The following is a 16,431-nucleotide window of genomic DNA, read 5'->3' as shown; positions in this document are numbered from 1 at the left end:
GCCTGTCTCAAAAATAACACTTACAACTACAAATGCCCATGTGGGGACAAAACAAATCTTAAAATGCCATTAAACTTGAAATTTTTTTGCATAAGAGCCGTGCAAAACCAACAAAAGTCAGGTGAAAACGTTTCAATTGTCTCACTTACTAGGCAGAGGAGTAACTGCAAACATCTCCCTCTCAATTTTCCCATCATCAACATCCTGAGCCAACCAGCAGCGACAAGGAAACTTCACTCTATCCTGTCGGGCAGGAACCTCTACTTCAACCTCCTCCACAAAGAATCCTGATCCATATCCAGTGTGATCATGGCTTAGCTTAATTCTGTCAACCTGCCAGTTTAATCATAAACACAGTGTCAGCTTTCCCACCAGCAACTTTTTTGCTCACTGTGCTGGCTAGAAAAAATTTTTGGTGACTACTTTGTCATGCTGAGTTTGCCTCCCAGTGTTTTATCAGGCTTCCCTGACAGTTTTCCACTAATCATTTAAACTAATGTGTGAAGAGAGACACTATTAGAGTTAAGTTTCCAGCCTTAGCACAATCATCTGGCAAGATCTCACATCCTCACCTCTAGCGCCAAAACCCTGGGGAAACATGGGAGACTCATTACCTTTCCAATATCAACAGTGTCCACTGTAAACTTGTATGTCCTTCCTTTCTCAAACTTGTTTCTTGTATCTCCTGCCTGTCGCAGCTGGATCTTTGCTGTATTCCCACGCTCACCAAACAACTGGATGTAAACATTGCCATCTGTCCCTGATCCCTTGACATCACCCACTTTGATACTAAGGTTATAAGTGGCTAGTAAAAAGCAAAGGAATTTTTAATTAGTAAACAAGCATCAATTGTTAGTGATCAAGAGGTTGCAATAGCCTGTTACACATACTTCTGCCAAAGAATGTTTGTGACTATAGAAGAGGCTAAATAAAACTTGTAATTAAAAGTTAATAAATGGCAGCAAGATGGCTTATATGGATTTATAAGCAGACATAGACAGCTGAAAACCAGTTTGTAATTCCATGTGTATTGATACACATTTATTGATTACCTTGAGAGTGAATTGGAAGTGGCTGCAATTCTTTATGAGCCTTACTGTAAATTCATTTTATAGCTGCAGGCAGACCCCAGGCCTGTACACATTTTTTGTGGCAAAAATAAAACATATTTTACAAATCATTTCTTTCCATGATTTAGACTCAAAGTTACTGGTAAAATGGCATGGCCCAAGAAAAATAACAAATTTGTCTCAAAGTTGAAGGGGGCTCTTTGGTTGATATTCATCTTTCTTCTCAGCTTTCTGCTTGAAAATTACGTTGATACTGAAAAGATAAATGCCCTTCTGTCGCTTCTGGATGCAGAAAGGTTAGTTGGTAAATTCAGCTACCTCATTAAGACCTTAACCATCAATTAGAAACTTCTTTGCAGCATCAAATCAAAAAAATTATAATTTTTTTCAATTTCTTCTGTCATCTTAAGACTCCATCCTCTTTCCAGAACTTGAAAATGTATTTGCAATTTCCATTAGCTACTTCAAGAACTCAACACTCTATACTAGCCCTAATAACTGTGTATTGGAATACTTGCTGATCCTTTATGGTAATCTTGACAATTGACTCTTTCTAATTCATAAACCCTGTATGCATCAACAGAAAGATAAATAGCTGAAGTTTGAATACACATTTCTCTAAACAAAGAACTTCATTTTTCACCTGCTAACCTACCCCTATAATCCAATTAGCAAAAAAATCCATTAACGCTTATGGCACATTTTCAAGCATATACTGTAACTAAAAAACACATCAAATTTAAATAGTGCCAAAAATAACTTCATGCAGTTACTATATAAAATACTATCAAAAAAAAAACGAGTTTCTTCCTATAGTAAAAAATATTCTGTTTCATGCTAGTTTAAAATATTCCAAATGCATGCTGAGAAAACAAAAATCACACATACATAAAAGGAAAAGAAAATTAAATTCAGAATTCAGTTTGAAGACAGCGGTGAATTCCATGAATTAATTTTCACAAAAGTATACGTACTTTGAAACAGAAAACCAAACCAAACATGAGAGTGTAAAACCACATCTAGTTCATAACTGAATGTAAAGTACTTTACCGAGTGAAAAACATTCTCAAAATTGTGAATTTTTCAAAAGAGAAGCTACATCACAAAAAAAACAATGATACAAATCAATCAGCATGCTCAAAATTACTGTCACACATTGGTGACAATTTTCACTGTTAAGTAAAAACCTAACTCACATTGGTCTTGACTTCACTTTTTTAAAAACAAAAGAATTGATACAGAAATACCTTTTGGTTTATCATCAGGCGAAATCAAAGGAAAAAACCTCATAAAGAGAGACTGGGCATTCCACAAATCCATCTTAGTTTAAATTCAAATTCCAACATAAATTTCTACTGCAATCAATTATTCAAAAAAAGCCACAGACAAGATCAAAAAATAAACACCTTTAATTCAAAAAACACACCTGCTCTAAAAAAAACACAATAGAGGCAATAGAGGTCAATGATATCCAACCTCTCAGGCACTTAATTCATCATCTTATCTAACACACTATCTACAAGAAGCCTTAGGTTTTTATGCTAATGTTCCCAATTGCCTTTTAACTTAATTAAAAACCCTATCTGAGGAGAGAGAAATGGATAGTTGTTTTGAAACACATGACAGACACAGTGAAAGATGAATTAATTACTTTGCTCTCTTAGAATTATGAACATATTAGCATCTTGTCAGCGGCAAAAAAGTCTTGAATAGTGTTCATTTCTGCTGCACAATTATTTTGCTACAGAATTCAGTAATGCTGTAGAACTGAATCTTGGCACACAAAAGAAAAAATACTGTGTGCCTACTTCAGACCCACATTGGGCTACATTTATGTGAGCTTGTCAACAATCAGTAAGCCTATGAGTAATGGATTTTGAAATTTAACTTCTGAACATTTTCTGCAAGTTTGAAAAACATATACATGTACTTTCTTGGGAAAAAATTAACTTAAAAAAATACTTCAATTATATCTATAAAAATCCATCTTTGTACAATATTCTCCTTTTCCAAATGGAAACAATAAGAAGACATTTTGATAGAACAACTCAAGAAGAGTAGAATCACACAGTACACTTGGGAGATACCTTATCCCTTATCTCTTATCCTGACTAGCATCTAATTTCTCCCTAAAATATCACCCCTGAATCACACATTAAGGTCATGAGAATAAAGGAAATGATCAGCAACCAAAGAAGCTCTTGATCGGTAAACAAATTCTCCTTGTCAGCATCTTAGGAAATGTATAAAGAACAGTATGGAGAATATGCATACTGATGTAAGGGTGTAAAGGGTGTAAAGGGTGTAAAGTCCCTAACATCAGTATCCACTTTCTCCGTACTCTACTTTATAAATTTCCTTTGGTATTCACAAGGAGAATTTGTTTAACAATCAAAGCTTCAAATGTTGAAAATCCATATTCTTGTGATCGTAATGAATTATTCAGCAGTATTGCTGTGAGGAGAAGTTAGATGCTAATCATTCTCAGGGTTTAAAGGATTAAATACACTAATAAAAGTGATTTCATATACATACTGCTTTGTCTTCCTGAGGCACTTGATGATCGTGGCATGGTTGTTGATGAGGATGGAGTCCCTCGGGGGGTTGAAGATGTGCTGCGAGGTAATGATTGACTTGTCATGCCATAAGCTTTAGGTCCCACTGAACTGGACTGAGAAGAATTTCGTGAACCTTGAGGAAAACAAGATTTTACTACTATTTGGTTTCAATGACAACACTGCACATGTATGTACTATGAGAATATGGAGTTCAAAAAGATTAATGATTTACAAGCTGAACAAACTGCACTTAAGCAATTGACTATTAAATATGGTTGGCCATCTTATTGTTCGGCTTAATAAGTTTGGTTATTGAGTGTTTTTTGAAAGTTAGATAAAGGGAACTTTGAATTCTCAACAGTAATTTTTTGTAGGCTTGGTAGCTGGTCTCAGAGGGACACCTCACCCAGGCTACCCCCCTCCCAGATAACAACTGACTGATTTTCTAATCAAAGCAATGACTGAATGCTCTTAGTCCCCCCTAATTACAGCCTCATAAAAAAGCAGCTGTTACATTACACAACAGATGGAACAAGCTATTAAGAACTGTTAAACTCCTTGGCTTGGTTAATCAAAGAGTGGATAACACTATCCACTGGATAATCTCTCCCCGGTGAATAGTGCAGTATGTTATGTTAACACTTATACAGACAACTGCACCCTAATGAAACATCATTTCACTTAAGAACTGAGCAGTCAGGTTTTGCGGGTGATTGTCTGTCTCACACTGCAGCACACTGTAGTACGTACCACCTAGTGTGTGTTTCAAGTGACAATCACATTAAATGTGACACATTTGCATCAAGATGAGTCTTAATTGTCTTACAATTTCTTACCTGTTGGTGTCTGGTAACCATCCGACACACTTCCTGGGTTACTAGGCGTAGGCGTCCGTCTTCCCTCCCCTGAAGCATAGCCACTCTGGCTTCCTGGACTATAGGGTGTCCGATAGTCCTCCACAGAAGAGTGAGATCCAGGGCCCCGCCTGCCTGATCGGTACTCATCTCCAGGCACATACTGTTTTGTTATTGTTCTAGGCGCGCTTCCATTGACAGCTCTGTTATCGAATGTGTATCGCTCTACAGTGGTTTGTGTGCTGCCTGGATCATATGTATCTTCAACTACTTTTCCATCCAGTGTTCGTACTGTCCGCATTTCTGTCCTGGTGACAACCTTTTTCACTGTTTGTCCTGGGGTGAGGTCTGAAAAAGTAGAAGACATATTAGCGCTTTTAAGAGATGCCATCGATGTTTTTGTGTACTGTAAATTAGTAGAAATCTGCTCATGTTCTATCATAAATGGCGCAATCTAGTAAGCTACACTTTGCCCTTATCAGTTATCATGAAGTAGAAATCTCAAGCTCACTGTCTTATTGTTAACTAATAAAATAAATGAGACCACATGAAAATTTATGATTGAAATAAGGAATTACTGAAATATCACACACAATGCATTTACACCCTTGACCCTTCAACTCCCAAGAACTCATAAGTAATTCTCTTTACTTCCTGTCATACAATTCTAATAATGTTAGTTCTGAGAATTTTGTACTGGATCAACTTATTATCCCCTGACTGATATTTGTCTTTACTCTCATCACTTGTCTGCTTGATATTGTAAGGAGAAATTCTATGTTGATCACTCATGGGAGTTAAAGGTTAGGTATATTTTTTTCCAATGGCAAAATTATTAATATAAGTAATTACCAGCCTCCATGAGATCTTTTTCCCAGTCCTTGTTCATGAGAGCATTAGAATGTGGTCCTGATACTGTGGCAGAGTTTCCATGATCCATGCTTTTGTCATAGAGAGGGTTTTGGTCATCCCTGTGCCAAAATAAGCATTGAAAAGAGGTCTACATTTTAATTATTAAAAACTGATTGTACTAACACCAGTCACTGATTAGCATAGGGTTTACAACACCACATGATACTAAAAATCATTTATTTATCTTCTATGTGATGGAAATCCTACAAAATCAGCTGGGGTAAGCAGCATGTAAAAGAACACAGAATTATGTTCACCTTTTTACAAACTACTAATCAGAAGTGTCAGTTCATTTGCTTATATTTCACATCTACGACAATGATACTGTGTTTTTGTTGGAATGTCAAAAAAACAAATTGCCAAAATATTGTCACCCACTGAGAAGAAAATCTACGAAACCTGAGGAGAATTCCATTAAACACTGTGAACTGACTTCACTCATTGGAAGTAAATTAGACAAAGGCTTGTCTCATATTAAATATCTTAGTTTGGTCTCACTTTTGATGAAAACGTTTTACTAATGGCAAATTTAGTCCATATGGTTTTTACCACTTCATTTTAAAGTGAATTACACAATTTCTCATCAACACAAAAATACCTACTTTACAGACAAACATCCAACATTTTTCACCCATTAACAATTAAGGGTTTAAGTTTAAGGGCAGGAAAAAGACACAAATACTGTGAAAGGAAAATCTATCATATACATGTGACTTGCCACATGGAAGTCATGCAACTCCATAACAAACGTTCATAACACTGTCTAACTTTTCTGGTTAGCAGCAATAATTTTTCACCCATCAACTTCCCTATCAAGGCTTTACAATTAAAATCATGTTATATAATAAATCCCTGGCTATGAAATTAATGTTTCCTTTAAGTACTAGGGCTCCGAGTCAGACAACCTGGCTTCTAGTCCTGGCCAGGGCAAGGTGTTGTGCCCTTAAGACGCACGGGAAAATAAAATGCATGCTCCCCTTTTAGGCTTGGCTAAATCTATATATTACTCAGTAAATGTACATTGAAATTTTTTTATTACACAGACAAACTGTCGCACCTTGAGTCAGAAAGACCTCTTTCCTGGAGAACTTTCCTGCAAATAGAAAAAACCAAATCAAACCAAACATATCTAAAAAAGTACTTTATACTTTAAAAGATAACACATTTTTAAACTTCATACACAATTGCAGCATAATACTAAACAAAATTTCCAACAAACAGAAATACGACAGATTCATGACATTTTATTCAACATACTAGCTGATAAACGTATTTAAAAATAGGGGATGCTTCATTCTATTTAACACCCTTGATGAAATGTAACTAAACTGAAACATCAACAAAAAAATGTTCAAAGCCTATAATTGCATTATATACTTTCTATAAGGCATTCTACAAACCTTAAAATATCAAATGCCATTTGACATTACTTGAAAATGAACAGATCTCAATTTTTGTAGAATAAACTTTGTTTTACATCACAAAAGTTAAAAGTAGTGGTAAACCATGACAGGATAGAACAAAGTTAAGAGGGAAAAAAACAAATGAATTTAAAATAAACATTTCACCGAAAGTTTGGAAGCTGTTCAATTCATGTGCTAAGCCAAAATGCCCTCAAACTCTGTGCTAAATTTTTTTTACAAATATTAATCTTGTGAATTAAATACACTCTCTTTTTCACTGTGATGTTAATCATGGCACTCTTGTTGAATAAACCACAAAACCTCAATTAGGCCACATAAAACTAGTTACCATGGACTTCTCCCTTTTTCCATGAATTCCAAACAAAAAGATTATAAAAAATTTACAATGCCATGTGGATGATTAGCATTTTTGCTGGAAAACATGGTGATAATTTGTTCAAGGTAAAACCAGAGTGTCAACAGTGTTCACTCAGACCTATACACTGTACATCCATGTACTGGTGGAAATTACTAGGAATGAAATTGTGACAAAGGAATGTATTTTGGAGAAGATTGATGGCAGCTACTTAATGTAAGTTTATTCATAAATTAATGATGACTTCCAGCTCAGGCTGTATAACCTGGGATTGTGCAGGTAAACAAATTCATAGCCCATCTTACAGGTCATAAATGACCTCTATTACAGAACTGAATTTTTCTCACACAACTATAAAGTATAAGATAAGAAAAATGAGTCCTAGTGACTACATGAACCCCAACAAAAAATACAATAAGATTGCTCAAAACTTTCACGGATTTGAATTATCGAAAAAAAAAAAAACCCTAATGGAAAACAGAAAGCTAACTTTTAAATAATCAAAAGGCCAAGGTGCTTGTGTGTTAACTGCACTTGTTACAAATAGCTTGTACACATTGCTGCGATTTTGTTTAATTTCACCTCAAGATGCTAAAAAATAGTTGCATATTCTGTAAGGAATAAAGTTACAAGCTAAAGAAACAACTGCCATCGTAAATGGTCTCACATTTTCCCACTGATGAATTTAACAGGTAAAAAAAACAATCCTAATTCTGCTAATTCATTCCCATTAACATGTCCTGTAGTTTTCTATACTTTTTGTGTCATTTACCTCATCCTGATGTGATCCTGTATAAATGTCATGTGTTATTAACGCATGCAAAGTATAAGGTAAATGTAAGGCACAATTTCACATTTAAATTGATGATTTAAAATTTTTCATGCATACAAAAAACGATGAGCATGTGATCTTGTTTTTTTGGTTTTTTTTTTTTTAACATACAGTACCACATCTTTGATCTGTTTTTCTTAATGATTAACCTTTGTTAAAGATCAGCCAAAGTCCCCTTTGTTCTTATTTCAGACAATGTTCCAATTAGTCAGTAACAAAGAAAGCCCAAATGAAATAATTCAGCCTAATTTGCACTCAAACTAATTTTATGTTCTAGCTAGCTACTGCTCAGGGCAATATATCAATCCATCTGTGCATTAACATGTTCAATGCAAAGATAATTATTACTAACAAGACCTTGCAAAAATCTCCTACACATAAAGTATCATTTTAAGATAATTTTTAGGTGATAAAATACTTTGCAGACATTAACAATGCTGAAAAAACTATGGTTGGTAACTAGTATAAATTTCGTAGTTAAATCATAATTATTCTCTCAGTTAGTTGCATATTTAAACAAGATAACTACTTGGATAAGTTTTACAAAAAGATGCTAATTGAACTTGCACATAAAAAAAAAATCAAATTGTACCAATGCATTACAAAAAAAGTTCCTTAAAACTACTGTGTGACATACTCTATATACAGCATGGTAGCATACTTGTGAGAACACTCAAGAGCTTTTAACAAGATGACATCTTTCAACAAAACAGTAAAACTTCTACAGATAGCTAAGAAAATAAATAATATTGTAAAAATCAGACATAGGACAACAAGGAAACAGTATATGAACCACGAAAAAGGTTTAGGAAAACTGTTTTGATTCTGAACAGCTTTGAGTTACAACTTACAACTATAGGGGTGAGGTTTCTCTAAATATTATCAAAAGCTTTGTACCTTTACTTTGTTGAAGAACAAGGGATTTCAGCAACTGATCAAACATTCTGCAAACTGTTTTTTTTCTACTAGCTTATCAATATCTTAATAATTAATGAATTATACCCAAGGAGAAATCTTATACCTCTCACAGAGACACAGTTTGGCCTTGCACACAAACTTTTTTCATGAAAATTAATCTTTTAAACAATTATAAGCCAGGGAAAGGAAAAAAATCAGCCTTTCAATTCTCAGCATGTAACAATATTTTTGTAGTCCTTGTATTTAAATGTCATTTCAATGCATTAAATGTCAAAGGACTGGGAGATGTAAAATGCATTTTAAAATGTATCTGTAGAATTGTGTCAATTATGTTACATGAACATACACTGTATAATAACAACTTGTTAAATGACAATAGCTTACCTGCCAGAATCTTTGCTTTACATACAGAATTATTAGAACTATTGTTTTTGTACTGGATTGTATGAAATTATGAGATGAGTTTTTCTTTCCCTCAATTTACATAAAACTAATATATAATTTATTATCCACTGTGGTATCAGCTGTTGTATTGGATTTATATATGAATTATCAGGCACATTGTACTTAAACCTTACGAATTTGTCACATTCACGGGAGTTTCACAAATTCAAAGGTGAAATACTTCTATTAGAACAAGAAAGACAGTGAAATACTTCCAGTTTACATTAAGATACATAATATTGTAAACAATTACACACTTTTTATAATAATATTGTCAACAATATAGTTAGGAAGTAATTTATCCCTTTCACTGTCTAGATCTCAATATCAATTCTCCTTTCCGTTGTCAATAGATTAGGTATAATTGTAGCTTCGAGAATTTGGTGTTAAATCTATCAATATCTTACTGTTCATATTCTACTAACTTCTGCTCTAGTCGCAAATTATTTCTATGTGTATTGTTCATGGCAAGAAAACTACAAAGATGGCCACAAATTAAACAACAAATCAACCCATTTGATGCTTCCCCTAAACTGTCAAATCTCCATTATCGGACACCTTTTTCAATTCCTCTTTTGTCAAGTGACAAAATCTTGTGACATGGACAAGGCAGACATGTCACTGGGGATCTACAGTGACCTATTCCAAGTGCAGTACAATGGAACAATTTGTACTGCAAAAGCCACATTAAACCTAAATAACAGATGATAGACATGGTACATGCCGTCAAAAGGTGAAGGGGGGGAAGGCAACAAGGAAGAATAAGGACAATGTTTTGGCAGAAGCCAGGGAGGCAGAGCAAGGATAGTAATTTACCAGCTGCAGGATAAATTCTGGTGATGTGGACAAGGGAGACATTTAACTGGGGCTCTAAAGTACTTGTGAAAGGAGTGTAAATCACAAATAAACTTGGAGGGATACCAGTGAAGAATGTTATTGTCTACGGATCCATTGTGAATGTCCATGCACTGCAGAAAGGACAAAAGAAACAGCAAAAGCTGTATGGAGCAGAAAGTCCATTTTATAATGTCAGGACATTCGAAGCCAATATTACTTCAGCAGAGATAATCTTAGCAGAATTAACTGTAAAGCAAAGAACTGGAGAAGATTCCTTGGCAGAAAACTGGCTGTAAAGCTGAGAGTCCTGGAGTTCCAGGTTCAATAGAACCCAGTGAACAGTGCAAACCATGATAAGTTCAAAGCAAAATACCAGCAAATTTAGTTGCTTGTTGACCTCAATGTTCAGCTTTTTGCCAAATTACTAGCCTAGGGATAGTTGCTTTTCAATTTAAGGGAGAAAGTTCATAAGGAACTTTACAAGCTGTTACACAAAGATGCCACTGAAGGTGAGTATAATCTAACACCTTGCGCAAACCTTCTTGTGGTAGTGCAAAATGCAAATGATGGATTGAAATCATTTGTGAAAGATTTCTAATTCCTGAAATTGATAGAGTGCTAAATGAAATGCATGAAGGAAAGGGAAACCCCAGCATTTGAACTACCTGAGAAGAGTCCTGTGGTATTAGTGAATTTGTTACACACAGAGGTTCTCTCAGATATCACTCCTTTGCCAAAGAGTGATCACCATTGATTCAGCAAGTATTGCAACATTATAGTGCATTGTCTACTCAATGGTATGTGTTCCATCAGAGCTGTTTCTTGGAAGGAAATTCTGCTCCAATTGCCAGATTTGTGTACAGCCATAATGATTATATTTGATGGGGGAAGGAAGGGATCACAAAAAAGACAATAAGGTAGAGGAGTATGCAGACAGCATATGCAATTCCTGTGAGGGTAAAATACTGGAAGGTAAGCAGAGCTCTCCCAAAACAAACACAAGAACTCCCCTCAGGAGAAGTCAATCCTAAGATGCAGTTGACAATGTAATGGTTGTTGTAGTGCACTTATTGAGGTATATGATAGAGTCATGCTGGAGAAACACAGCTAAAGTGAAGCCTAGCCAAGAAAGAGCTTATCCAGTGCACAGCTCCAACAAGAGAGTTGTCCCAGGAGGACAACAGTGGATATGTGGCACTAAGCCATGCGGACATTATCACAGGACAATGGTAAAGGCAAGAAACCTTAGCAGAGGGGCAGAATTGATATAGCATACCCTCTAACAAGTTTACAAATCTACTTTAGAGCATGTCAGTCTACCTCAAGCAAGTAAACAGGAGATGTGGTTGCAGCTATGTTACATTAAATGTGTCAAGTTGTGTTTCACTCCATGTCCACCTTTGCTGTAATCTTATACTGCACCAACAATTTGATTGAGTTAATTCGGAGTTATATCACTAAAGCACCATCAAATAAAAGATATCAACTGGGGGATATCATTTGATTATACACCAGATTCTTAAAGTTAAGAATATAAGAAAGGTATAGTGTGGAATATTAAATGTTTAGATCTAAGGAGTACAAATTATTGACAGCAAAGGTACACTCGTTTAAATACACAAATATCACAGTGCAGATCCTTTTCAATGTTCTTCAAACAAAAGAAAAGGATACCCACTTTAAAAAAAATATATAGACCATAATTTACAATTAATAAAAGTGCCAAAACAATATTGAAATTACATGAATGACATTACATTCAATTTAGGTCCAGAATACATGATAACTTTAACATCAGTGTTGCAACTCTCATGATGACCTCTGTTCAGATTGTAAAACCTTACAGTCCTTTCCAAGACTATCCTCCTCGCAAAATTACACTATACAATTGACAGGTACTTTTGGGTTTAAACCCTATTCTGTAGCACTAGGTAAAAAGCTAGAAAGAAAAAACTGAATATTTTATTACAAATTCAACCATGTACAAGTACAAATAAACAGAGAACATATACTCAATTTTGGTTCCTCCAACTCACAAGCATGAATCAACAAGAGCTGATCCACTTAGCTGACTCTCATTATCTGACAGATCCTGTTCATCACCAATACTTCCTGGCCCCTGATTTCCACGCCAAACAAAGGAATCGTCGGTGGAACTGTTGACAAAAGAAACTTATCATCATCCCAAATAATCACACCAGTTCTTTCTACATTTTATCTCTCATGTACAAGTCATTATTATCACATGGCAACTCAAGCCCTTTCTAAATCCTCATCATATGTTAAAATGTATCCAAGCATAAAAACCTTCAAAGAGAGTATCAGCTGATTTATTCAAAAAATTTTCCTTAAAGAAAAAAAAACTTTAATAGTGTGAAAAAATTTGATCATGAAAAAGATATTTTGTTTCTAGAGCTTCTTCATTGTCATTCTTTAGACAAAGCCACTGGACAGAATTGTGACTGGCATTCACCTTTCACCTATGCCCCTTAGCTGAAAACACTAGATTGTAGCATTTACATCACTTTAACAAGTAATTCATCTGTTCTGCAGTAGAACACAGATGACATCAATTGTGGCAACATGGAATCCCTTTACTTTATATAAAAAAGAAGCAAGGTATTCTAGCTCATAAGGAAAAACACACCAACTACAAGATAATCAAACATAAATCGCAAAAAGAAAAAAAAAAACCTGAAACCAAATACACTTTGTTTTACCTAAGTTGAGTTTCCTTACTACATGTTTAAGGAAATTTCTTAGGAATCCTCCCCAATAAGGGGATATTTCAGGGAAGTTCTCATTATAACTAAAAAATTTGCATGATTAAAAGCACCTCGATACTTAAATATCAGAGGAATTGCCATGTTTATTGAGGTCAAATTATTATAAATGGAAAATTTGAGTCTGATAAAAAGTTTAGTTCACTTTATTTCCTTTAACTTTACTTATGCGCCATGGTCTGAAAAAATGTTCACAGCAAAGAAAGAATGTTGTCGCTTATTAAAATAGAGCAGATAATGGAGTCTAAACCTGCCTTATCCATCAAAATTTAAGGCCTTCAGTTTATGACTATGACCTTAAGTTCATTGAAACTTGCAAAAGGAAGATTAATACATTTTAATTGTTTCCTAACCTTTGTATTTTAAACTGAGGCTTGTATCTGTCAAAAGATAATCTAATTAGTCACAAACATTTTCAATGCCGCTTTTAGAAAATGAAACAAGGCAACCTATCAGTCCAAAAGGAATCATGAATCAGGAATCTTGTACATCCTGTGCAGTAACTTCAAACAATTTCTTGGCTAAATACAAATTACATCTGGAAATTCACATTCTAGAAAACTGTCAACAGTTTGACACCTCAGCCAAAAATATTTCACACTTTGGAACATTCCATGTAATTTAATGGCAACACCGCAAAGATCTCTATTACTTGACGTCAAAAACCAGAAAAGGAATTAAAAAATTAATTTGGCGACGAATATTTTCTAAAAACCACAACAATGAATTGTAAACTGGAAAACGTCCTTCAGTTTTGACGAAACAACAAAGAATTTGACGATGAACTAGGACATAGTTTACTCCTAAGAACAATAGCACTTGTGCAAATCAAACAGTACCTGCACGGAAAATTATCCAAACACATTTATCTTAGAATATCGATTTCGGCCACAGGAGTCATTAAGAAATATCAGTACCACTGTTTTTGAATGAAAAAAAAACCCTTTCCACGTTTCTTTAAACCCTAATGGGCTCAAAAGCTTAAGTTCTCTAAGAGATCAAATCAATCAGCAATCATTATACCCGTTACGATCTCTTAGATCTCCCTTCCTCACGCAGTTTAATGGAAAGTGAATGTTGCCAGCAGGACGAGATCCAAGAGATATTATTCGTAAAACACAGATAAGGAAATTTTAAGAATGATCCAACTTCGACACTTCAAACAATTTGGTTATCAATGTTTCTGTTTAAAGACTTCAGAATACCTGGAATTACGTACATAAGATACTGTAGTTTAAGAAAATTCCTACATTATAGGTTTAAAGCTGTTAAATCTTTCAATATAAAAGCAAACCTCTATGAATCATGCTCTAAAAATCACCAATCTTTACCAATTAAGGGAATATTTGAAATATAAAAACAAACTGAATGGTGAAAGCTCTACTAAACCAGTTGTCACCATTGACTGCCCTCGCTTGACATGGGTTTTAACGAGTGAAATGTGATGTCCTCCGTCCGATCTCAAGGGGATTTTAGCTGGGGTTTACCGGCAAAGTAGATTCGAATTTCAAAATCTAAAGTAAGCATTCGAGACAACTCACAATAGCCTTACACCAACGTACAACAGCAAACCCATGGCTTAGCAATAATTTCAAGCTGAGAAGGTTCTTATATAAATTCAAATTACTCGCAGGTAAGTTTCCGTGCTCAAAGCAAATGTTCAATATTACCTCCCCATCGAGCTCACACTTGCTGTTTCGGAGCCATATTTACACTGCAATAGAAAAACAAGTGACGTTAAATCCCATTAAAAGTTTACTGTCGTCGAATAGCTTCTATCGAAAGACGAAAATGTTCGATAGGAAAGCTGGTATTCGATCAAAACTTTATGGAGATCAAAGTTTACCTTTTCCAATTGATGAGCCACGTTTCTGCGCTCTTGTTCTAATTCTCGAGAAAGCATTTCAAAGTGAGCTTCCTGTCACAAGGGAAAAGTAAATCATGAGAGTGTTTACAAGCTCACTCGCTAAATATGTTCAACGAAAATGGTCGATCGAGAAAGTTACTCTTAAGTAATGGGACCTCAAATTCTACACAAAGACAGCAACTGCACACGTAAATCCACAGACAACCACTACCAAAGATTTATGATGATTCATATATCGCCTAACTCATTCAAAAATTACGAAAATCAAGCTCACCTGCTGTCGGACGGAACGAAGAAGTTTCGCAGCAGAATCATCGTTGTATTCGCGTCCTCTAATCGACATGATCACAAACTGCAAGTTCACTTCGACCAGGTTAGACAAATGGACAAAGCGAATTTTACGATTTGAAGATACTTCTTTCGGTTTGACAACTTCTCAAACAGAAACAAAAAAGTAGAGGTGAAACTGCTCACAAACTCAAAAAGATTTCATGTCCTTCACACTATATTGCGACGCGGTGACAAACATTGGGCCTTACTGACCCTCCCAGGGGTTTACCGGTTTTCAAAAAAACTTGTCAGTCAAATTCTACCGTTGCCATGGCAATGCTTCCCGCGTCGACCACGAACCGGAAGAAGACTTAGTTCGCATCAAAACAAAGAATTCCTCTTCTTCCGAAATAAATTTATCTTAAATCTTAAATTCCGCCGAAAGAGATTTTTTTCCGAGAAGACTATAAAAAGATGTCGAAGATTTCATTTTTGTTCGAATAGCTTACAACTTCACAACCTCACGGCATTGACGGAGTTTCTGGCGATATTACGTTCAGAGTAAAGAACCGATAAGTCATTTCCTTTAGCTTTTTGAACCATAAGAAACAAGATTTATTGGCCATCCATCAATTGTCAGAGTAATCTTAGATAAAGAACCATACCTGATAAACAAAAGAATATTGACAAAAAAAATCACACCATAAAGTATTAAAGATCAACTGACAAATGAATCAACTGAGATAGGAGGTTCTTGCTTCGAAATTCACGCAGGCAATCTTGGTTTCTTGTACTCAGAAGTGCGGCCGGTTTCGAAAACTCTTCATGTTGGCCTTTCAAGAGAATCTAGCTCCACGCGCTTTTGTAAAATTGCAACCAGGCATAATTCTCGATTTAACTTTTTTAAATGAAAAGGATGAACTGTTATCATCTACTCGTTTACAGAAAATTAGTGATAACTCAAATGAAATGCTGAAAGATCTTTCAAATTAACTTAAGGCTATTCGTGGGCGACAAAAGAACTCATTTGCTGTTATCACTGTTTTAAATCTTACTTTCTATTAAATGCTAAAAGGTCAAATGTTTCATTAGGGTGAGGTCTGTAACGCCAATAATTTTCACGGCATGATTTCGATTTGCTTATGTTTTTCTAAGCCCAAAAATGATTTAATTTCCCCAAATTGCTACCTAAACACAAGGAACTGAAAAAATCATGAAAGAAGTATCAAAACTTATAATTCATTATCGCTGCTTTGGATAAGGATCTTGGTAAATTTTCGATCGAATTTCTAACTTGAGCAATAAAG

The 16,431-nt window shown here is 35.0% G+C and overlaps 1 protein-coding gene across 4 annotated transcripts in view; it reads right to left on the bottom strand.

Annotated features, from left to right (window-relative positions):
* Positions 1 to 16,431, bottom strand: part of LOC113672774 (uncharacterized) — a 35,676-nt gene that overhangs the window by 18,116 nt on the left and 1,129 nt on the right. The window contains exons 1-11 of one of the 4 annotated variants that reach the window (XM_027189121.2): positions 15,129 to 15,385; positions 14,834 to 14,905; positions 14,658 to 14,701; positions 13,341 to 13,367; positions 12,241 to 12,360; positions 6,452 to 6,487; positions 5,335 to 5,453; positions 4,465 to 4,830; positions 3,606 to 3,761; positions 615 to 805; positions 150 to 333 (exon numbers count right to left, since the gene is read on the bottom strand). In XM_027189121.2, coding sequence (XP_027044922.2) covers positions 150 to 333; positions 615 to 805; positions 3,606 to 3,761; positions 4,465 to 4,830; positions 5,335 to 5,453; positions 6,452 to 6,487; positions 12,241 to 12,360; positions 13,341 to 13,367; positions 14,658 to 14,701; positions 14,834 to 14,905; positions 15,129 to 15,197 — 1,384 coding nt within the window. In that variant the 5' untranslated portion in view covers positions 15,198 to 15,385. Of the gene's footprint in view, positions 1 to 149; positions 334 to 614; positions 806 to 3,605; positions 3,762 to 4,464; positions 4,831 to 5,334; positions 5,454 to 6,451; positions 6,488 to 12,240; positions 12,361 to 13,340; positions 13,368 to 14,657; positions 14,702 to 14,833; positions 14,906 to 15,128; positions 15,404 to 16,431 lie in introns of those variants that run through there. The other 3 variants (XM_027189122.2, XM_089200824.1, XM_027189123.2) reach the window with 3 other exon arrangements.

The sequence above is a fragment of the Pocillopora damicornis genome, chromosome 3, assembly GCF_964200805.1.
Source record: "Pocillopora damicornis chromosome 3, jaPocDami1.2, whole genome shotgun sequence".
In the NCBI taxonomy this organism is placed as follows: Eukaryota; Metazoa; Cnidaria; class Anthozoa; order Scleractinia; family Pocilloporidae; genus Pocillopora; species Pocillopora damicornis.
The sequence above is the reverse complement of the archived record's forward strand: the minus strand, read 5'-3'. Positions and strand labels throughout refer to the sequence as shown.